Source organism: Ceratotherium simum, chromosome 6 (genome assembly GCF_057802395.1).
Source record: "Ceratotherium simum simum isolate JZ-2026a chromosome 6, ASM5780239v1, whole genome shotgun sequence".
In the NCBI taxonomy this organism is placed as follows: Eukaryota; Metazoa; Chordata; class Mammalia; order Perissodactyla; family Rhinocerotidae; genus Ceratotherium; species Ceratotherium simum.
The window spans coordinates 69,393,260-69,416,955 of NC_141905.1; the positions used below are offsets into that span (position 1 = coordinate 69,393,260).

General features: G+C 48.1%; 1 protein-coding gene across 2 annotated transcripts in view; it reads left to right on the forward strand.

Moving 5' to 3' along the window:
* The first annotated feature begins 800 nt into the window (after nucleotides 1-800).
* Nucleotides 801-23,696, forward strand: part of MXI1 (MAX interactor 1, dimerization protein) — a 76,125-nt gene continuing 53,229 nt past the window's right edge. The window contains exons 1-2 of one of the 2 annotated variants that reach the window (XM_004428067.3): nucleotides 801-1,288; nucleotides 19,162-19,294. In XM_004428067.3, coding sequence (XP_004428124.2) covers nucleotides 1,027-1,288; nucleotides 19,162-19,294 — 395 coding nt within the window. In that variant the 5' untranslated portion in view covers nucleotides 801-1,026. Of the gene's footprint in view, nucleotides 1,289-17,543; nucleotides 17,696-19,161; nucleotides 19,295-23,696 lie in introns of those variants that run through there. The other variant, XM_004428068.3, reaches the window with a different exon arrangement.

Consider the following 23,696-nt stretch of genomic DNA (forward strand, 5'->3'; position numbering starts at 1 on the left):
GTCAACTGGGGTAAGGGTCTTCAGAGCCAAAAGGTGGAGTTCAGGGAGGTGGATGGGATCCTGGGCTGCCACTCTGCCTCCCTATCAAATAAAAGGGAGGCAGGTGTGGAGGCACCCTAGTGTGAGCTTTGCACAGCTGGACCAAGGCTGGGAAGAGGAGTGTGGAGAGAGATGCTTACATCTCCTCCCCCTTCCTGGAAAATACCTTTGCATTTGAAGGGAGAAAGAAAGAGTGAGTAAATCTGTAACCGGGATTTGGCGGCCTGGGGATTTCATTGGGTCCATTGAAAGGCCGGTGCCTCACTCTGGTGCCTCTGTGAGGGGGTGTGTGTGTGTGTGTGCGCGCGCGCGCGCGCAGGAGTGTGTGTACTAGGCGGAGGGAACTTCAGGTTACATGTGATTTTTTTTTTGGATTAAATTTTTAAATTTAGGCTTTTATTTTTATTTTAAATTTTAAATGTAGGCTTTTATTTTTTTAAAAAGTCATAGCAGCTACCGTTTATTGCGGACTTATTGTGTGCCAGGCATTGTGCTGCTTTATGAGGAGTTATTTTTATGTGAAGAAAAAAAGAGCTTAGTAGTTTGTTTTTATGCAGGTGCACTCAGAGGCATGGAGTATTTTTTCCATTATGCTTAAAATACAGTGCTCTGCACTGTGGTAAGATTTGGGGGGAGGCGGGGAAGGGTGCGGGGACGGGCAGGGGGCGGTCCCTGCCTCGCTTGTCTCCACCTTTTATTTTGACCGGTCGGATGGCGACAGGCTCGCACTAGGACCCAGGCGTCAGAGCGCCTCCGTCGGTCCTGTAGGTTCATTCAATCTCCCATACACACAGACCCACTGCGAGACCGACACACACTCACACACACTCAAACACACAACTGCACGCAGCGAGGCTCGGGAAGTCAGGTCGCCTGCTCGCCTCGGCGCCTCCTCCGCTGCGGCCAGCCGCTCTCCCCTGGGGCCCTGAGCTCGGCCGGGCGGCGCAGCCCCAGAAGAGGACGAGCTCCGCGGACCCCCGTCCCTCCATGGGCAAACGCGGGCGGCCGCGCAAGGAGGCGCGCTGCGAGCGCGCGGGGCTGGCCCCCGCCGCGCCCCCGGCCGTGGCCGCGCCCCAGCCCCCGGCCCCGGCCGAGGAACCCGCGGGGGCCAAGCTCAGGTGCCCCTTCTCGGACATTTTCAACACCAGCGAGAACTCGATGGAGAAGCACATCAACACTTTTCTGCAGAACGTGCAGATCCTGCTCGAGGCCGCCAGCTACCTGGAGCAGATCGAGAAAGAAAACAAAAGTAAGTTTGTTCCTCCTCGGCGCCCTGCTCTTTCTTCCTCGCCCACTTGGGCGACCCCTGTCGCCTGCTCGGCCCGCGCCCCCCTCCCGCCAACACACCCATCCAGCCCTCGGCAGTAAAGCCGATGACACCGGAGAAAGGACACGCACGCACAAAGCTGCTAAAGATGTAACAAAGACGAGAGGGGGGAAGAGGGGGGCCTGTCTGTGCGTCCGTCTGTCTGTCTCCCGGAGGCTGGGAGGACAGCCCGGCCGAGGAGCGGGGGAGTGTTGTTGTTTGCTGACAACTGAGCCGAGAGCTCATCTCTTCGAGGTCGCCTTTCTTCCTTTTTTTTTTTTCCGGAGCCTTCTCGGGCAGACAAGTGTTGTTTTTCTGTCGCTCGTTCCTGGGTGGGGTGGGGATTAGAAGCCGAAAGTTGGAAACCGTAGGCAGAGCTCAGCGGTTCCAGAAAGAAAACGCACAGACACACACGACAACAATAACAACCACCACCACCACCACCATCACCAAACAGCCCTCCGGCGTGGGCTCGGGCTGGCTCGACTATGTTTCTCTTTCCTGTCCACTTTGCTTTTTCCTCCCCTCTCGCAGCAGGACTGGGCTCAGGCCATCGCGTCCACGGATAAAGTCCCCCTGCGCCTCTGTTGCCCTGTGGTGCCACCGGCTCCCCCTCCCCCAGCCCCACCAAAGAAACAGGCCGGCAGGGCCAAGCAGCGCCAGCAGCTCGCCCCGGACCCGCCGTCCTGCGCCCGGGAAACTTGGCGAGGGGGACGCGGCTGGAAGGAAACTTTGGGATCTCGCAGGAAACAATAATTGGGGAAGAAGGTGTGGGCTGTTGTGTATGGTTTCTTTATTTTCCGCGAGAAGGCTCCCGAGTAAGCGCTCAGGGCGAGGAAGGCAGACGCCTTCCTGGTCGATTTCTGTCGCCTGCTCCCCCACCCACCCCGATTCAGGTGGAGAGTGATGCGTTGTGTGTATGTGTATGTTGGGGTGTGGGGGTGCTGGGAGCCCCACCCCGGCCTGCCCTCCTTTTTGTATTTGTTTGTTTCATTTTTGCCCCTGCCAGCTGGGTCCCCTAGTCCTCCCCAGGCAGTCGACTCAGCGCCCTAACGGGGGCACGCGTGTGCGGTGTCTCCAGCACGGTCCTCACAAATAATAGCAATAATAGCTGCGAGAAGGGGGAAGGGGCCGAGGCAGATAGACTAACAAACTGGAGAAAACAAGGCTGTTTAATCTGTCCGAACAAGTAGGAAGATCAATGAGACGAGAGAGGAAAAAAATGGTCCGATTGCAACGTGTCAGATCTTGCAACCTCCTCTGCCCCAAAACACAACAACCCTCCAACACAAAAACACCTTAGCTGACCGACACCCCAGGCCTCCAGGGTTAAAGTAACAGAGTGTTGGCAGCGCAATTGTGCAGAAGCTCTAAGGCAAAAACAAGGATTTGTGTTGGGAGGTCGGTGGCGCGTTCTTTTCTTTCTCTTCTCTCCCGTTTTCTCCGAGTGCCTGGGTTGCGAGAAAGGCGCATCGCCAGCCATGTAGCCGAATCAGTTCGCGATTATTCATGGGGGTGGGGGAGGGGGGGAAGTGTGCATTGGTCGGGAGGGTAGTTTCTGAAAAGCCAGAGACGGTGGGGAGCTGGGTGAAGACGTGGTTTTGTTTGGTGTGTTTGCTTTTGTTGGAGGGGGAGGGGCGCGATTTCTGTAGCTAACCCCCGCCCGGGTCCCCGGTTCTCCGGAGTCTGTCCCTTGGCGCCGGGTCTGGAGGGGGGTGCACCCAAAGAGGGCACCTTGGCAGTGTGTGGCAAACCTGGTGTACCCTCCCCCCCCCGCGCGAGGTGTACTAAGGAGGCGGCTGGAGCTTCCACCGCGTCCCGCCCCCTCCTCGCACCCTCAGACAATCGGAGACCTCCCCCCGCCCCCGGCCGCCCTGGCCGCCGCCACCTCCTTGTTTACCCCGTGCCGGGGCTCCGGCGTGGCCACCAGTCACGTAAGCAGAGGGCCGGGCGCGCCGGGCCGGGCTGTCCCCGCACGGGGCGGGCCAGCGACGCCAAGCCCGGCTCCTGAGGCTGAGGAAGCCAAGGGGCTTCCTCCCGGTTCCTCTCCCGCGGCGTCCGCGCTGCCAGCCCGCCAGCCCCCGAGAGGGGCTCGGGAACCTCAGCTCCCCGGTCAAAGTCAACTTCGTGTGCGTAATCGACCCCTCGGCCCCGCTGCCCCCCCCTCCGGCCGGCTCCCCGCGGGAGTATTTTTAGCTCTCTTGCCTCTTTTCGCCGCCGCTGTTTGGCTCTGCATGACGTGATGCCAACGGCCCCCAGATTTCCCCGAGAGCGTGGGGCGCTGCGCCGTGCCCAGCTTGGCTGCGGGGACCTCGCTCCAGGCCCTCGCCCCCTCCCCAACTGCTCACGCGGGCGAGGTCACTTCCAGCAACCAGGGGCGACCATCCACGGGGCCCTCTATTATCCCCCCTACAAACAGGAGCGGCCCACGGGGCTACTGTACCCTCCCCACTCTCGCCACCCCACGCCCCCGCCCGGTCTGGGTCTCCCGGTACGGAAAACGACGGGCCCTACATCTCCCTCATTTTATTGGGGGCGCTCGCCGTTGTTTTCTGCTGGCTGCACACAATGCTCGCGCGTCACGGCGGTCCGCGTGTGCACAGCAATAACGCGAGTCGGGGGGCGGGTCGTGCGTGCGCCGGGCTCGGGCACTGCGGGTCGCTCCGCGCGCGCGGGGCTTGTTTTGCTTCAGAGCCCCGCTTTCCGAAACGCTTACATCATTCAGTAGTTGGGGGGAGGGATGGGTATCTGGGAGTTCCGATAGGATTCCAGCATTTCCCAGGTCCCTGGTTTTGGGAAGGAAGCAGAGACCCTAGCGTTTTAATTATTATCGTGATGGGGGGGGGGACTCAAGTTTTGTTTGTTGGGCAAGTTTATTGGGGTTTTTTTAGGTCACTACTGCAAAGGGCATTGCTGGCCGGCTCAGGTGCACAACCTCCCCGCCTTCATTTCAGCCAGTTCCCCAGTAATCACTTGATCTCAGTTTCTCCGCCTCCTCCTCCTCCCCCTCCCAGCTAGAGACACATGGTTTCCACATGGAGACAAACTTCTTTCCTCTGACTGGACTTGACCTAGCTGCGTTGTTCAGCCAATCGGCAGCTTCAGCTTCCTCTGACGTCACGCGTTGCTGAGGCCACAGACTGGGGGGTGGGGCCAGGAGGGAAGCCAGGAAATATCTGGGAGCTGTAGCGTGGCCAGCCGGTACAATCCCTTCTTAAAGGGACGCTCTTCTCCCGGGAGACCGGTGTCGAGTCTTGATTCTCCATTTCGGGTTCTGTGAGACCTTACCGAAATGCACCGATAGACCCTAGTCATGAGTTCACACTTCCGTTTTTACTGTTGTTTGCAAAGTACTTACTTGGCAGGAGCTTGCCTTATTTTCCATTGTCGCCAGAACTGCTTTTCTTTGCCTCATTGAGGTTTCCGTACTGGGAGTGCTCACCAAATTGTGGCCACAGTGCTGAATTACTCCCAGTAGATATGGTGGCTTTTCTTGGGGGGGAGAGGTTTCAAATTAAGTCACCCAGGATTGACTATCTGCTCTGTGCAAAGCAAGGATTCCCTAGGATATGCAGGTACATTCTACTGAAGTTCCATCCGATGTGATTCCCTAAGAATCTCAAACTAAAGGACTCCAGAAATATTAATCATGGAGACTGTGACCCTGTTATCACAAATTCAGAAATTATATATAAATAACCTCTGGCATCATCACCTATATCCATTTGGGATCCCGTGGAGGGGTGGCAATTTAGGACTGACTGATAATTAGAAAAGACTTTGTTTTGAAAAGGTTAAAACTGAAAGGGAAAAAGAAAGAGATTCACAAAGGCGTGTTACGTGCATAAAAGCTGTTTGGCAGGCAAGTGGGAGCTACTGTAACAGGTGAGGTTTTGAGGACAGAAATGGGCTTCCCAATGTCTGGGCGAAGAGGTTGTGGGGGCAATACTTAAGATGGAGAAGAATGATTAAATGGGAGTAGAAGTCATGGGTTGCTCTCTGGAGTGGATTACCTAGGTTTGAGGGCAATGTGCTTTCCTGGGGGCATGGACAGGCCAACTAGCATCCTCTTCCTCCTAATGGAGGAAGCGGCTGATGTGTGGTGTCATTTGGCCCCACCCTGCCTTCCTCACTGAATCTCCCCTGCTCCGGTCCACCAGGTCTACCAGCAAGCTGGCTTTACAGTCATGCTTCTGTGCTTGACTCAGACTCTTCCTTCTGTCTAGAATGCCCTCATTCTCTTACTCCCCTGGGCTTATCTGCATCTTACCCACCCTTCCAGACCTAAGTCAGTTCCCACCTCTTCCAGGAAGCCTCCCCTGGCTATTTCTTAGGGTAGTTAGGAGAATGAAAGCTGTCCAGTCACCCAGAGCAGGGCCCAAATTCCTCCTTCGCTGCTTGCTGGCTGTGTGATCTTGGGCACAAGTTACCTAACCTCTCTGAGGTTCCATTTCTTTTTTGTAAAATGGAGATAACAGTAGCACCACCAGCCTCACATCATTGCTGCACAACTAAATGAGGCACTCCATTTAAACATTTAAAGTACTTGGAATATAATAGGTGCTTAATAAATAGTCACTTCTCTGAGCTTTGATAATCAGCACCACACAATTCTCTACTTGCTTCCTGTGCACTAGCTTTATTCTCACAGTGAGATGATTAGCATCTTAAGGGAAAAGATCACCTACAGTATTTCAGTATATGTTACTGTTGCATCTAGCATACCACATACATACATACATACATACATACGTACATACATACAAACACGCACATACATACATACGTACACACATACATACATACACATATAGTAGACACTTAATATACATTCTTTGGTTGGATTTGTCATTTACTGGCTATGGCACAGTGATCAGGTTTGAAGGCCAAGGGACACATGACAGACTTTCTGAAGACTTGGAGAAGAGTTGGAAATACTGATCTCTTCCAACGGGGGAGGATACCTCCCATAATCAACAAAGACTGCTCTTGCACTGTAAAGACCAAGGCCTGTAAGGAGATGGTAGGTCAGGACTGGAGAGCTGAAAACGCCTACTCTCATCAGCTGTGACCCTGAAAACGAACCAGTTACTGGCTTAGAAAGCAGGGGACTAGGGTGACTTATGCTAAAATTGATGGCTTTGATGGCAACTAATGTTCAAAAAGGTCACATTTCTGCATAGCAGGCATCTTATGGTTCATTCAGTCAGTCCACAGATATGTATCGAGCATCTACTATATGCAGTTACTTTTTTCTGAAAACTCTGTAGGTTGATTTGTGGTGGGAGTGGAGCAGGGTATTTGTTTTTGGTGGAGTTATATAAAGAGCATTCTTAAATCAGGCTCCTATTTCCTCTGCACCCTAAATTATGTTTCCCAGATTCAACTTTTTTTCCCAGTTTTAAATATGATCTCTGCCCACTGGTAAATGCCAGAAGTAAACTTTTGAGGATATTGTTGTGGATCTCAGCGTCCCAAGGCTCCCAGGGACTAGGTCCCCTTTGGAGAGGACCCAGGGAAAGGGGGCAGGGCCTTAGGAAGTTGGAGAAGCTGAATTGAGCCAGTCCTGATTTGGGAGGAAAAAAGAGGCTCCATCAGTTCCCAGGCAAAAACAATAGCTGCTCATCTACCTTCCTTCTCTGACCAAAACACTGTCCCTCTGACACACCCAGACATGGGGATTTTCATCTGAGGATGGCTGGGCAAAAGTCTGGAGGTAAATCTGAAGAAAATGAAGAGGGTGCCAGCATGTAACAGCAGCACCTAATTGCATTGCGTAGTATCAATACTGGCTACCATTTATTGAGCACTGACTCTACACCGAGTATGGGGCTAAACATGCATTACCTCTTCCAACCTTCACAACAACCCCATGATGTGTGCAATTTTATTACACCCATTTTATGGAGGGGATAACCAAGGAGCAGGGATGCTGGGTAACTAACCCAAAGGTCACGTGGTTAGTAAGTGGCAGAGCTGAGTTTTGAACTTAGGCCTCTGATTCCAGAATGACCCTGCGGTCTTAAGCCTATAACACGTGTGTATGAATTTTACAGCCAAGGAACAAAGTCCAGAGAGGTGAAATGACTTGCTCAAGGTCACCCAGCAACCTGAAACAGAGCCGGTATTGGAAACACCCTGTCGATTGTCCAAGGTCTTCCTGCACACACCCTGCTTAGAAAAGGTTTAGAAGTGAGGCCGGAGACAGAATAGCCACCCAGAGACGTTTTTTTTGTTTTTCAGAGTTGTTCAACTCTTCTGGCCCTAACTCAAGTTTAGGCTCCTAGGAAACACCACCCTCCTCCTGCTGCCTTTCCCAAGTCTGTCCTCTGGGCATAGTATAGGACTTGGGGCTGTTGCTATGGTACTGGGACCAACAGCAGGTTCATCAAAAGCTGGGTCTTTTGCCTTTTAAAAAAAAGCCCAGCCCTGCAGAAACAAATTGCCACAAAGATTTGCATCAGTCATTGTGGCTTGTTCTGTTTTAGATCCCCCCTGACTCTCTACCCCACCCCCTCCTCCCTACCACCACCACTTTCTATAAATACAGTTAGATAAATATTGATTTAAACTGGGTTTCTTGGAGGAGAAGCACATGGTTGCCCTGGCCTCGTCTTCACTTAGATACCACCAGTATGCCAGGCCTGAAACACCTAACCCCCAACAGCTCTGGCTTCCAAATGACCCGTTTTGGGGAGGTGAGTTGTGGTTTGTGGCTTTTGAATTGAAAAAGAGAGAGAGACAGAGGGAGAGAGAGAGAGAGAAGTAAAAAAGCAACAACCCAGCAAGAAATGGGGAATCTTCTTGCAGAATGTAGAAAGCAATTTTCAGCAGGCAGCAATGGGGGGAGTTTTATTGCAATCTGGCCTTCTGAACCATTCTCTTCTCTTTCCCATTCTGCCTTCCACTCCATTTTGGGTTTTGTTTTTTAAAGGAGGCAGCTGGGAAGACAGAGGGTTAGGGCCAGAAGGAGCCCCAGAGGTCACCAAGTATCCATCATCCTCATTATACAGATGGGGAGGCTGAAGCTCAGAGAGGGACAGTGGCTTGCCCAAGATGACGCAGCAGAGGCAGAACCAGGTCCTTCTGGGCTGTGTTCCCTGCTGCCTGACATGAGAATGGGTCCCAGGCAGAGCCCCAAACTGGGCTTTTGTTTTACAGGTCAGGTGCTCATCAAGTCAGCAGTTCTCAAACCTGGTTTACTGATCCTAGGGTGTGTCCGGTTATTGCAAAGGTCATTGCAACATTCTCAATAGTCTTTCAAAATGAAGCTAATTTGAATTTGTATGTAGAAAAAATATTTTCTTTTACATTTTGGGGGGAAGTGGGAGGAGCCTAAAGGTGGTGACAGTGACAGGCTGGCTACCTAAGCCTTAACTGAGGAGGAGGAATTCAAGTCTTCCAGAAGGGGCCTCCTTCTGGGAGTGGAGGGTGACGCTCTGGGCTCACACTGGAGAGAGAGAGAGACAGACAGAGACAGAGAGACAGAGAAAGACAGAGAGAGCCTTCAATTCCCCAGGGACAGACACTTGTTCTCTGGCTCTTCTGCTAAACTAAAGGGAAGTAATTGTCTCTGATATCATTGCCCCTGAGTGGCCTGGCTGGAGGTGTTAAAGCTGTCAACAGCTGACTTGATCTCTCTGACCAAAAATAATGGGCATTTGCCACCACCCTCCGGAGCTGGAGGCTCCTTCTTTGCTTCCTCATCTTGGCAGAATGCTGTGCTGGGCCCCTTGCTTGTGAAACATTTTGAAAGTTCAGGTGACCCTTGGTTTGAGCAATAAATCTCCAGGAAATATATGTAAATAGGATCCCTTTTTTAAAAATTTAGAGAAACTCTCTTTAAAAGGCCTTTGTGGCAAATACTTGTTATAAAATGCAGAATTATGTTGCATGCCAGGAATTCTCCCGAAATTTGTTCTGTGACTTTGTTCATTCATCCATTCATTAAGCTGGTATTTAAGGAGCACATACTACTTTATGTCAGGCACTGTGTGAGGCCCTGGAGGTACAGTCCCTGCCCTCATGGAGTGTATACTCTATTCCAGTGCCAGGTTTTAGAAATTCACTTGTCTTAAAGTGAACTCCAACAATGTGGGATTGCAACTGACTTGGGCTTTGTGTCTTTGGTTCTAGCCATCACTACAGATAGAACAAAAATTTATCTTGGGCTTTCAAAGGAGCAGTAGTCCCTCCCCCCCCACCCCCGTATCCGCCCCCCTCCCCATTTAAAATCCTTTGTGTTTGTCCTTGAAATTTTTACAGATCTAACATTTTTCTCCTTACTGCCTGAACTTAGGAAACCAAGTACCGTATAAGCAGCCTTGTAAATAAACACATTCCACTCTCGGTTCTTTACAGATTGGGGCATTCTGGACTTGGAGGATTGTCCACACCAGTGTTCCTACCAAGCCTGCTCTCCCATACAACGTGCCCTTGGCCACATACCTCTAATATCCAACTCCAGCGTCTGCTAAGGAAATTCAAACACAGCAAAGTTAGATAAACACAGTGTCCTGCGGGAAAGGGAGATTGGGAAATTCAAACTAAAGCCAATAAAAGGGGATTTGGGTTACCAACTGTTTGAGATATTTTACTCTGTATCTTTATTGCTATTAGCAAGGATACTTGAATAAAGATGATTTTGGACTATTTTAATAGTGTTGTATTAAAATGTTGTATTAAAATGGAGGGCATGCCCAGGGCTGCTCTGTTTCTGGCCGTGGGTGGCAAGTGGGACCTCATATGGCTTTTGGTTTTATTGTTACAGGGGCCCAGAACTATATTGTGGCGTCCCTGTTTTATCTCCCTCTTACCTCCACCACACCTGACCGTCCCTACCATGTTTCTTGACTCGCAAGACTCTGAGTGCCTTGCATACAACTTCCTTTCATTCTTTACACCAGCTGTAAAATTTAGCTCAATTCAACAAATAGTTTCTAAAACCTGCCAGGAGCCAAGCACTGTGCTTGTTGCTTCCAGAGTGCATGTGTATGTGTGGTCTCCAGTTCTAGTTCTATATTCCAGTGCAAATGATAGACAAATAGAGACCAATGAATAATTCTTGTCTGTCTCCTGGGAGTCTGATAACCTGTCCCCAAGGGGGCTGCTGACAAATGCAATGTCTTCTCTGTTTTCCAAAGGAATAGTGATAATGGCCTCCTTTTACTGAGCAGTTACTATAAGCCAGCACAATGCTAAGTGCTTTATAGTAAATCATCACAACCATCCAATAGGAGGGGGCTAATATTATCCTCATTTTATAGATGAGGAAAGCCTTGGCCTTAGCAAGGCTGACTAACTTTCGCAAGGCCACATGCTAACAAAGAGTAGAGCTGAGACTCAAACCCAGGTTTTTCTCTCTTCCTAGGAGACCTCTGGGCCCTGGGAGGAGCCTCAGGGAGCAGGAGGCAATGGAATCTGGAACATTTGAAGTCCAGGCTGAGGGTCCCCTTGGGGATGCCTCCCTGGAGTGACTTCCTTTACTTCCCATTCATCCGAGGGCAGAGAGCTAAGGCAGCCAAAACCTTCCAGGGCTCTTTGGATGTTGACACTGAAGCCAGATAAAGCCCTTTTTCTGGAGGGCAATGGTCTAGGGTGTTGCTACTTAGACGTGCAGTACCACCTTGCCCAGCACCCCCTGGGGAACTCACCCAACCAGTAGGGCTCCCGTGACTCTGCATGCTAGGGTGTCGGGGGTGTGAATCCACACCCTGTCAGGATGTACTAGGTTTCCTGAAGGTGCCCAAGCTTGTAGGGCAACTGGTCTGGCCTATGCTTGGAGCCAAGGGCTTTTGCCAGAGACGCCAGAGGAGAGAGGCAAGTGTGAGCCGCAGAGACAAGCTGTAGGCCCTGGCTGCCACCATGACAGCGTGGGCCAGCTGGTTCCGGTCAAACGGCGTAGGTCCAACCTCTTCCTCTCCTCAGTCGAGATCTAGGAAACAAGAGTGAGCTTAAATATAACTGGGTTCATGTCACTTACTCGTTTAAAGCCTTTCAATAGTTTCTTTCCTGTCTCACTTAGAATAAAAATCCAAATTCTTTGCATGGCCTTCACCCTGACCGTTTAGAGTGAGTACAGTCCAAAGATGGTCAGCCTTGGCATCTGCTGGGAACTTGTCAGAAATGGGACTCCCAGGCCCCATCCCAGTCCTGCTGAATCAGAATCTGCATTTTACCCCAATTCCCAGGTGATTTGTGTGCTCATTAATGGTTGAGAGGCTGGCCTAGACAGCTCTTGTGATTTCCCTGATCCCTCCACCCACCTAAAGCTACTCCCTCCCCATCTACCATTTATCCTTATCCTACTTATCACAATTTACAGTGGTTTTACTTGCTTGTCATCAGTCTGTCAGGCTAGAACACAAGCACCTTGAGGACAGGGACCATAAGTAGTTTTGTTCATTATTCTATGTTCAGCATCTAGCTTAGTGCCCAGCACGTAATAGAGGCTTAAGGAATATTTGTTGAATGAATGATGAGTTCTCTGCCTTTAACCTTCTGACCTGGTGTCTCTCAACAAGGGAGCTATTGATGAGACAGTTCTTCTTGTGCAGATTAGTCCAGGATACTGCAGGATTTAACCTCCTTGGTTCCCACTCACTCAATGCCATCAGAACCCCCCAGTCATTGTGACGCTCAAGACACTCCTACACATTTCTAAAACCTCTTAGGGAATGGTGTTACCCCTGGTTGAGACCATTGCCCTAACCAATTTCGTTTGACCTTGTCAGATTGAACATACCCTGATGTATGCTCTGGGGTCCAAGAGTTAGAAAATCCAGGTTTGAATCTGTTCATGACCTATGTGACCTTGGGCAAATCACTTAACCTCTCTTGGCCTCGTCTGTGAAACAGGAATCTCAGAGGTGTGCTGAGGATTAAATGAACTGACTGTACAGGCAGCAACGTGCAAATAGTTGGCTCTCATTACTACATGGCAGCTAGTAGGCAAATGGAGGCAAATAGAAAATCCCAGAATCCTAGAATCAGAACGGTGGAACTGGAAGAGATGTCAAGATCACCGACATCCTTGGGTGGGCAAGGGCCTGGTGTTTTTATTCTAAATGTTGCACCTGAGGCTGAGAACTCAGCCACAAGGCAGCAGAGCTGGGTGTGTGACTTAGTGTCTAGGGCCTGGCTGGGCCTACGAGTGACCTCCACAAGTTTCTGCTGCCTGGAAGGGAGTGGTGATGCTAAGGGGTGGGGGCAGGGCAACCCTAGGCAGGCTCCTGGCAGGGGAGGCAGGGTTACCCAGGGCTATGGCAAGAAGGTGGGGCATCCTCTTAGCAGCAGAGGAAGGCCTCTGGCAATCTTTTTTTTAAGGTTTTAAAATCCAGTTGCATCTAACTTTGAAAGAACAGGTCATTGCATCCAAAACCTGATATATAATAAAAAATTATAGTATATTCTTGCTTTTGAATGTACATGCAAACATTAGAAACAAAACGTTAGCTCATGGAATGAGCAGTGTTTCAAAATAATAACGTACTGTGGCTGACCAGGCTATATGCCAGAGATGGCTAAAAGTCATGAAATCTACTGGTATAAATGATTATAACCGTAAATTAAGGGCGAATACTGTATGACTACAGCAACAAACAATAAAATGTCATTTGAAAAAAAGTATTCAGGAGGCCTTGCTAATGAGGGAAACGACTTCCATACAACACAGATTATTTACCTGTGGTGGTCTTTTAATTGAAGTTGTGCAGTGAGGTTGGGCCCATGGCTTGTGGTCATCACCAGAGCAGAGGAGTTGATTCTGAGGCCAACCTTTACTTAAGGAAGAATGAACTTTGAACCGAAAACAAATGCAGGTTTTAGATCCCTTTGGAATGTAACTTGATCTTGATATTTAAAGGATTGGGGCTCCACAGATTTAAAAGACAAGAAAACTTACTCCACTTCATTTATTTATTTATTTTTTAAAACACAAATCAAACAGAAAGAGAATTATGGAGATGGTTAGAGAGCACAAGACGTGAGTCTGTAGGCCTGAGTCCTAACCCTTGCTCCATCAGTTTGATAGATAGCTGTGTGGCCTTGGCCCATAGGCTTGTGTCTCTGAGCCTCAGTTTTCTCATCTGAAAAATGGAGACTGGATTGAGGAATCAGCTTAATGACATAAACTTCTATGAAATAAACCATGAAATGTTATTTGGGGGAACATTCACTTGGCATGGCCCTAGCAAAATCCTCCCAAATACCTTATCAGCTGCACCCCCAAGTGGGGTGCTCCAGAGTAAGCAAGCCTCTTAGAGGTGCGTGTTAATTGAGTCCTGCAATGCAGATTTCTTGTTGGATTCAAGTTATGCAAAAAAGAAGGAAAAGAACATTCGAATTTAACACATCCATTATAATCACCGAAATAGGCTGCTGTAATAAGGGCTATTTAATAAAATGTAAGAAGCCCTTTTCTAAGGGGGAAGAGAGAGGCTAGGATGGAAGTCAAGTGCAGCTGTTTGAACCTCTGCCAGTGGCCTGATCTCACCAGAAAACTGAAGTTAAAAAACAACAAACTTCCAGATTCAGCCGTCTCAGATTAACACTGCCGTTCCCTCCCACCCCCATGTTCTTTCTTTCCCTTTCTCCCCAGCTCAGGCACCTGAGTCGCTTGGTGCTTTTCCATGTGGTTGGGATGTCAGCCGGCAGCCGGCAGCCCGGGCGACTGGAGCCCTGGGAGGCGGCGGCTACCTCTCGGGTTTAGCATTACGTCATCCCTTCTAGACCCAAATTTATCTCGGCTGCACACAGACCCGCAGCTCTGAGCTGCCGCTGACTTGAGAGAGCTTACGCATGAAGTTAGGCGAGGCTGACTCACTGGGCAGAGCGAAACGTTTTCTGCTGCTCCTCACGTTTCTGGGCTCTGCAGGGAGACATGGGGAGGAGGTTGCTGTTGTCATTTTGGGGTGGGGGATGGAAAGATGTGTAAGTGCTATGGTTCTCATTTAGGAGCTCAGGACTCACCCTCCCCAGCCCCCAACCTTGATTATTTGAAAACCCTCATCCTTAGAAATGCAGAAAACAGTGCCCTGCACGGTAGGCACTTTGCAGTTTCAGGGAAGTTCTCTTAAGCACCAGGTGTCACCAACACAGTGACTTTGGACTTGTAACTTAACCTTGTGGTCCCTTCCCCTCTTTCCATCTCTCCTGTCTGCAGAAAAGATATAACCCGGACCAGCCTCCTCCATTGTTCATGAATCTGCAATAAATCATTTGAAAATTTGCATTGAGTAAACCATGCAGGGAAAGGACCCTAAGAATCAAGAGCTTTGCCTGCTTCCTCCAGAAGGCAGATTATCCCCATCCGGGCTGTGTTATAGGCCTTGGGGACTCTAGGGGACTTTTTTGATCTTTAAATGAGACTCCCCTGAGAGAGAAACTTTAGGGAGAGGACAGAACCAGAGACTATGGGTCAGATTCCAGGTTCTTTTGTCAGTAGACTTTGGAAGCCTTGCTTTTCCTCAGTTTCCCCATCTGCATTTGTAGTGCAAACTGGATTCATCTGAGCAAAAGAAAGGCCATGGCTGCCTCTGGGTTCCTCTAGGCAGGGACTGGTGCTGAGGGATGGTTTGTGGGTAGCATCACTCTCCCAAGGCTGGAGCCCCAAGCTTTGTGCTGCGGGAGGCCCTTGTGGCCAACATCCATGCAGAACTCTGGGAGTCAGCCAGAGGGAGGAGAACCTTCAATTGCTGAGCACCTTCAATCGCTGTTAGAAAAGGCTGGATATTTCTGTATATAAACCAGCCCCTTAACGCTGCCCACTGCCTACCATCACCATCATCTCTCCTCTTCTTCAACATATGCAGGTGGCCTTTTGGTGACTCTTGCCCTACTTTCCCTCTCCTCATCTCCCTCTTGGCCTTGGCTCTAAAAGAAAGGCTGGTTAATTCATCTGGAGGTCACTGTAAAACGCCAGGCACATGCACCAAGCATCCTGCTTTCTCTTAGCAATCCCACTTGCGCTTATGATCTATGGATTTAAACTCATCTTGAACCCATGACTTTTTTCTTGATTGCATGTCACATGGTTTACCTCCCATTGGGTAGACTTTTATTTGTTATAAAACTACCTCTTTTAAGTTCCTGGGGTAGCCTTTAGCAATTTGGGATCTAAAGCTTTAAGGGATTCTGCAAGTGGTAGAATCTAGCTTTCAACCTAATAATTTCTACCGTCAACTAACAGATGTTCTGAATGAATAGGTATTTTCTTTTATGTAATTCCACTTCTCCTACCCAATATGTCTCTTATTGAGGGTGGAGGGTTGTTGTTACCAACACCCAACAGGAAAGCCCAGATCTAAAACATCCTAGCCAACAGCTGAAAAAGCACAGTCTCTGTTTCAAAGGCTTTACAAAAAATTAATTCTCCTGTGGCTGTGAACACCTCTCATTTTGGGTCTCCCTGCAGTTGATGGACCATCTATTTTGTTCTTCAATGTGGTGCCAAGTGTAATATTTAAAAGGGCTGGCAGAATTCAGCTTTTGACCTCATTGGAAATCTTGTTCACCTTGAAAAAAAGAAACAAAAAGGGAGAGGGTGTTAAAATGCAGCATGAAGCCCATGACATTTTTGAGAATAAGATTTCCATCCTGAGATGGTATTTTCTGCAGTTGCCACTGGAATGACCACAGAGAAGGGGAAATTCTCCCCTCACCAAGAGCTTCCTGTTATTTTGGATGTCCACCAGCAGGTTGAAATAATTAGGGTGGGAAAAGTTATGGATGTTTACGCAATTCCCAGCTTGCTCTTAGATCATTCAACAGTTACGACGCCCTTGCCCTTCCTCTCCCTAGACCATTCTTAACTGGGGGTGACTTTGTGCCCCAGGAGACATTTGGCAATGTCTGGAGATGTTCTTGGTTGTCACACCTGAAGGTTGGTGGTGCGCTATTGGCATCTGGTGGGTAGAGGCCAGGGCTGCTGCTGAACATCCTACAATGCACAGGTACCTCCCTCCCCAAGTAGGAATTATTCACCCAAAATGTCAATAATGCTGAGGTTGAGAAACTCTGGTCTAAACTTTGAGGACTTGCTAGATTGAGGACTTGGAAAGATAGTGGTGTTGAGTGTAGCTATTGGCAGTCTTTTAATGTGGGCCCTACTCTCTTTAGTTGCTGCTTTCAGTTTCCTCTCTATGGAGGAGAATATGAGAGGAAACAATCATCATTGTTTCCAGTTATTGAGTGTCATGTACTAAGTGCTGGAATTATTTTATTTAATTTTCATAATAAGCCCTACTGACTATACATTCCTTGAGAGCAGGATCCATGTCTGTTTCTCTCATTAGGTACAGGTTATGTCTAGTACAGTGTCTGGCACATGGCAGGCCCTCAATGTTTGGATAAATGGAGTAATTATATCCATTTTATACACGAGGTAAATGAGGCCTGAAGAGTCCACACAGCTAGTGTAAGTAACAGAGTCAGGATTTGAACGGAACCTTGTGTGACTCCAGCACCAAATCACTTACCCACTGAATTAGATCCTTTACTTGCAGCACCAGAAAGGTTTGCTAGCCTCTAAAATCACTGGTGAGGGGCTGAGGGAAGAGAAAGGAGTTTTAAAAAATAAGATTTAAAAAAACCTACTTCTGTGTGGAAACTGAGATGGAAGAAATGCCTATGGAATCCCTCTCTGGCTCTGATGGGATCATCCCTTGTTTCTGAACAGTGATCGGCTTTTCAAGTGTTTCTATGTATGCTGTCCGAACAGCGAATTTGCAGATAGGGAAACTGAGGCACAGAGGGTAAACGAGAAAGTAGTAGTAGAGGAGTGGAACCTGGCACTTCGGATAAAGAATGCTCCAGCTCCTGGGCACCCGCCGGGAGCCCCTGAGAATAGGACTTCCCGGGAGTAGATTTACAGCTCGCGGGACTACATCTCCCAGCGGCCATTGCGGAATTCGGCCGACTGCAGGCCGACTGAGGCGGCGTGCGTACTACGACTCCCGGCATGCAGTGGGGGGGCAGGACTACATTTCCCAGGAGGCAGAGGAAGGGGCGGGAGGGGGCGGGCCGCGACGCTGCTCCCGCCCCTCCCCCGTGCTCGCGCTGAGAGGTAAACAAACCGCGCGCGGGCTGCCGGCGGCGCGGTGCGGCGGGGGAGGCGGAGAACGCGCCTCGCCGGGGCCGGGCTGGCCGTCCCGCCCGCACGCCCGCACGCCGCACATCGCACATGTCCCGGGGCGGCGCCGGGCGGCAGCTGCCTGCGGCGCCTCCTGCCGGCCGGGGAAGGGAGCGCGGCGAGGCCCCGGTTGCCACCCGTGGTGCCCATGGAGCGGGTGCGGATGATCAACGTGCAGCGCTTGCTGGAGGCGGCCGAGTTTTTGGAGCGCCGGGACCGAGGTAACGGCTGGGCGCCGCCGCCTCCTGAGCCCGCGCGCTCCGGCTCCGCCGGGGAGTGCGGTGCGGCGGGTGAGGGGTGCGTGTGTGTGGGGAGGTGCGTGTGAGGAAGGGTGCGTGTGTGAGGGGTGTCCATGTGTCAGCGGGGGTGCGTGTGTGAGGGCAGGTGCGTGTGAGAGGAGGGGTGCGCGTGTGAAAGGAGGTGCGAGTATGAGGAGGGGTGCGTGTGTGAGGGCAGGTGCGTGTGAGAGGGGTGCGCGTGCGAAGGGAGGTGCGAGTATGAGGAGGGGTGCGTGTGTGAGGGCAGGTGCGTGTGAGAGGAGGGGTGTGCGTGTGAAAGGAGGTGCGAGTATGAGGAGGGGTGCGTGTGTGAGGGAAGGTGCGTGTGAAAGGAGAGGTGCATGTGTGAGTTTGTGAAGGGAGGGGGGCGCGTGTGAAGCGAAGTGTGAATGTGAGGAGAGGTGCGTGTGAGAGGGGTGCGCGAGTGAAGGGAGGTGCGAGTACGAGGAGGGGTGCGCGTGTGAGTTTGTGAGGGGAGGGGTGCGCGTGTGAAGGGAGGTGCGAGCGTGAGGAAGGGTGCGCGTGTGAAGGGAGGTGCGCGTGTGAGTTTGTGAGGGGAGGGCATCCGTGCGTGCCTGTGAGCCCGGGGAGGCTGAGGCGGCAGGGGAGGAGACTGGCATCTGGGAGAGATGGGGAGAGGGGTGACCCAGGGCTGGGGGACGAGAGGACGTGGACCAGAGGGGAGGGAGGGAGGCTGGAGAGTGGAGGTGAATCTGAGGGCTTGGGAAGAAGGACGGGAAAGAACTGAAGGAAGGGAGCAGCACTGGGAGGGGTGGACGAGAGGAGGCTGAGCGCAAAGGGAGGGAATGCCTGTTGAAGAACAGGGAGGAGGACAGACGCTGGGGAAGGGACCTCTGGGCACTGAGGTGTGATGGGATGGGATCCCTTTAGGGGTGGAGCTGTAAAGAGATTGGGGTGTGAAGAGTAGGAGCTCTGAGACTGGTGGTGTCAGGAGAGAAAATGTCGGTTCAAGACTGGGTGATTGAATTATTTGAAGTACACAAAAATGTGGGCCTTAGAGAGACACCTTCTAGAATGGGGAGAGTTAAAGGAAAAGGGGGATTTTGAGGCAAGTGAAATAATTGAGGTGAATGGTAACTGGTCTCAGAAATTAGGGTGTTTGAGTCAAGAATGCTTGAAGAAAAGGATTTTGGAGAGGAGAGAGACATTACTTGGTTTAGAAGAGGTATCAGTACGTCTTCCAGGCAGTGGGTTGCGACTGTATATAATGTTACAGGATTGATGTCCAGGCAAGGACTGGGAATTTTATCTTCCAACCAAAAAGAGTGGAAAAATTTTACCTCTTTTCCTTCTTCTGTTGTCAATAGCCTGTCACTGCAAGGACTTCAGGATCCATGGATTTGGATATAATCCCCTTATCATATCTTTTTTTCTTGCTATCTCTTTAGAGTGTGAACATGGCTACGCCTCGACGTTCCCCTCTATGCCGAGCCCCCGGCTGCAGCATTCAAAGCCCCCACGGAGGTTGAGCCGGGCACAGAAACACAGCAGCGGGAGCAGCAACACCAGCACTGCCAACAGGTAGCAAGCTGGGGAGGTTTAGAAAGGGCAGCTGGAGGGAGGGAGCACACACTCAGACAGAAGTGCCAGCCCTCGGGACCTCAATTCTCTAATACCAAGTCTGGAGCAGCCATTGAACAGCCAGATGGGTTCCTTTACCACAATTTCTGGGGATTTGGCCCTTTTAAAATAATAAAGTCTAGGAATCATAACCTAGCTTTGTGTGGAAGGGAAGGAATAGAATCTGGAAAGACAACCAAAGAAGTTCTCGAGGGGATGCTTAAGTGGGGAGATCTGTGATTGAGAGGGACAGTAAGTTGAGAGACTTGGCAGCATATGTCCATGCGTGCAACCACATGCTGAAAGTAATCTTGGGCCACCTTTAAACTTGGATGATCTAACAAGAATTTTTTTGTGTGTGTGAGGAAGGTTAGTCCTGAGCTAACATCTATTGCCAATCCTCTTTTTGCTGAGGACGATTGGCTCTGGGCTAACATCCGTGCCCATCTTAAGAAGAATTTTTAAAAATTAGAAATAGCTTAGGCAAGATATAAAGCAGAATTAAGGGTTTTGTTAAAGGAAGAAAAATATTTAGGTAGAGTAGGAAGTTAGCAGAAATGGTCTAGTTGTTGTTTAAGGATGAAGAGGAAGACGGTGCTGTGAAAGTTTTGCCTCTTATTTGATGATAAGATTGAATTGGTAAGGGAGCTTTTAAAGCAAAAAAGAAAAAAAAAGAAAGAAGATCCTTACTCTTCAGTCGTTAACAGATCCTGGAAAATACTTGGATGTACTCAGACATAATTGACTTCTATTTTTTTTTAATTTTATTTATTTATTTTTTTCCCCCAAAGCCCCAGTAGATAGTTGTATGTCATAGCTGCATATCCTTCTAGTTGCTGTATGTGGGACAAGGTCTCAGCATGGCCGGAGAAGCTGTGCGTTGGTGCGCGCCCAGGATCCAAACCCGGGCCCCCCGGCAGTGGAGCGCGCGCACTTAACCGCTAAGCCACGGGGCCGGCCCCAATTGACTTCTATTTTTAAAAAACTTTTGGTAGTGTCTGGCTGTCTCTTCATAGACACACGCAATAGTAGAACCCCAACAGGAACACTAGCATGAAAGAGAAACATCACTTAGTCAAAACCCCAAGCTGAACAAAGTATAAGTCAGCAGATGACAAAGACTTATTAATGACTTGTAACATAATTGGTAAAATCTAGAGATGCCAGAGGGCCAGTGAATTCTAAGGACTCATCTCATATGAAGTTTTCAAAAGGCTGTCAATTTTCAAAAGAAAATCAACAGATGATGCCTTTTCCATTGATAAGAGAAATTAAATGAGACATTTTTTCCTGATTCCCAAAGCTTTGTCTAGAGCATATGAACATTCATTTTGGAGGGGCACAGAGCAATCTCTGGGTGACTAAGTTTGCGTCAAGGCTTTTGGGGAACTCCAGACAGGTAGTTGGGTAGTCACTTGGGGAGGCAGGTTGGGGAGGGAGCAGGAGTAGGTAGGGGTTCTTACTAATTGATGCAGAAAACCTGAGGCTCCCGTAGAAAACAGAGCTCAACAGTTGGATCTTCCCACTCTGCATTTCTGACATCACTGAGGCAAAACTAGGATTCACTCTTCTCCCTTTGACTTATCTTTAAAGCTATGTTTCCTTTTTTGGCTTCTTTTCTTCGTTAAAGACTATTCTGTGTTTTTTAAACTTAATTTTTAAAATTATAAAAATAATTAGCTGTAAGTTTAATATGCCATATTTATGTTTATGTGTAGGTCTAGAGGGTTTGTTGTGGTATGGTAGGGTTGGGATGAAAATATATGCAACATTTTAAAAAAATAAATATGAATTTTCTTGCCCTTCACAGTTTCTCTGGTTAAGGTATCAGCAGCTAAGACCTATGTTCAGGAATTTATGGGTTTTTCAATCCATGTGTAGATTAAAAAAAAATTTTTTTTAACTTGGAGATGTGGGAAGAGTACCAGAGAGGAAACCAGACCTGGGTTCTGTCATGCTACAAGTATTTATTGAGTCTTGCCTATTTTCTAGAAATCAGGTATATGATCTCATTACATTTTTCTCTTTGTCCCTTACTGTTCTCATCTGTAAAATGAGGGGATGGACTATGTACTCACCAAAGTCCTTTCTTCTTCTGAAGTTCTGTGACACTGATTTATTGACAGTTTTAGAGATCAGTTACTATATAAGTTACTCAGTATACCACCCTGTCATTGCAGATGTGACATTTTTACTAACAACTCAAGGATTATAGAGGCATAAATAAGACATGCATTTCTAAATTTTACCAATTATGTTACAAGTCATTAATAAGTCTTTGTTGTCTGCTGACTTATACTTTGCTCAGCTTTGGGTTTTGACTAAGTGGTGTTTCTCTTTCATGCTAGAGTTCCTGTTAGGGTTCTAGTATTGTGTGTGGGACCACAGTGCTAATTACTGTGTGTTTTATCACAGCATGTCAGAAAATTTGTAAAACTACAGGCATGCCATGTTGTTCTTCCAGTACCCAAGGGAAAATAACTATGTATACATTGGACCACCTAAGACTAAGGAAGTCAGTTTTTCATGGGAATATAAGTAGTAAAAAAGAAAGAAAAAGAGAGAGAGAAAGAAATAGGTTTGAGAATATATCATCTCAAGGTCTATCCATTTATAGGGTTTCAGCGTGGACCTGTAAATGAGAGCTAGTATGTTAAGGTGAAACATTAGAAATTATTTCTCCTTGCCATTTATTTAAAATTTCTGCTTCATGGAGTAGAGGAGCCAAGGATCAAATTCCAGTACTGGGGTACTTGGCAAATAGTGTTTTTAGTCAATTTGTAAGGGAACACTGTAGACTTCCTGTTAACTTTAAGCCTATTACTGGATTTAATAGAGATTTTATTATATTGGCTACATAAAACAGAAAGAAAGAAGACTTGTAAAAATTTCCATTTATTAGTCATCTGAAACAAGGGAAGGAATAGAGTTAATGAGTTAATATATGTCTTATTTTCCTGATCAAAAAGCTACCTACGTGGAAGTTGCTCTTCCTATTAAATGTCTTGAACATTGATATCTTGTATGTCATGAAGTGACATTTGTTTCCCTGACATTGTAGCATCTTTAAGATACAATAGTGATTGGCTTTTTTCTCCTAATATTCTCAGGTATATTATGATATTCCTGATATAATGAAATGTTATTTTATAAACCTGTGCTGAGAGTTGACTCATAATATTATAAATTGCTATTCCTCCTTTCCCCCAAGTCTTAAAATCTTACTTTCACAGAGATACTAAAGAGAGAAAATAAGTGATATAATGTGTTATTACAAGCATGTACCTTGAAAATCCCAGTAATTTTATCATTTGAGATCTTTCTGACAATTGGGACGTACTATAATAAATAATTATTTTTTAAATACATAGTTGACTTTACTGTCGTCTTGGCCATAGCCTTCTGGCACACTTCCTAAAAATGCCCTTGCTAAGATGTTACTGCTGTTAGAGAACCTGGATGCAGTCGCTATCTGGCTCTTAGAGGGGCATCAGATAAGCTCAAATTCCCAGCTTCTTTACTGTTTAGTCTCACAACTGACAAATCTCAAGATCTGTCATCTTTAAAACTCTGTTAACTCTACTCTACATGGCTTCAGTGTAATGCTGATTTCCTCTTAAATATCTCTTGAATCTGCCTTCTTTTCTCTTCATTACTACCTTCCTAATCTAAGATACCATCATCCTTCACCTGGACAACTGCCACAATCTCCTAACTGGTATCCCTGCAACCACTCTTGCCCCAAATAGAATTCTGATGTATTATATTGGCTAGCCTTCTTTTAATTCCTTCAATACACCATGTTTCCTCCTACCTCAAGGTTTTTGCACATACTCTGTTCTCTGCTGGGAATCATTTTTATTCCCCTTTTGCCAAGTTGTCTCTATCTAATAACGTTCTTACTTCAGCTCAATCATAACTTCTTCAGAGAATCCTTTCCTCATCTCCAAAGTAGATCAAGTGTTCACATACCTTATGGCACCTCTACTTTTCCTTCATTGTGTTTATCACAGTTTGTAGAAATACAGTTATCTGATTGTTTGATAAATTCATGTCTCATTCATTGGACTAAAAACTCCATGAAGGCAGGGATTGAATCTCTTCTGCTTAAACACTTATCCCCAGTACCTATCCCCAGTGTCCTATACACAGTATATGTTTCCTAAAGAATGGAAGGTTTTCCAACTCCAGGTAGACTGTCCTAAATTGAAACTGAGTTTCTGTTTTGTGCCAAGTACCATATTAGAGTCTGGAAGGAGAAATGATGCAAGAATATGCACCTCCTGCTTTGGCATATTCTTTGATTACTTTGTATTCTAAAGGATGCTAATGAAAATACATTTGGAAAGGAAAACAATATGTA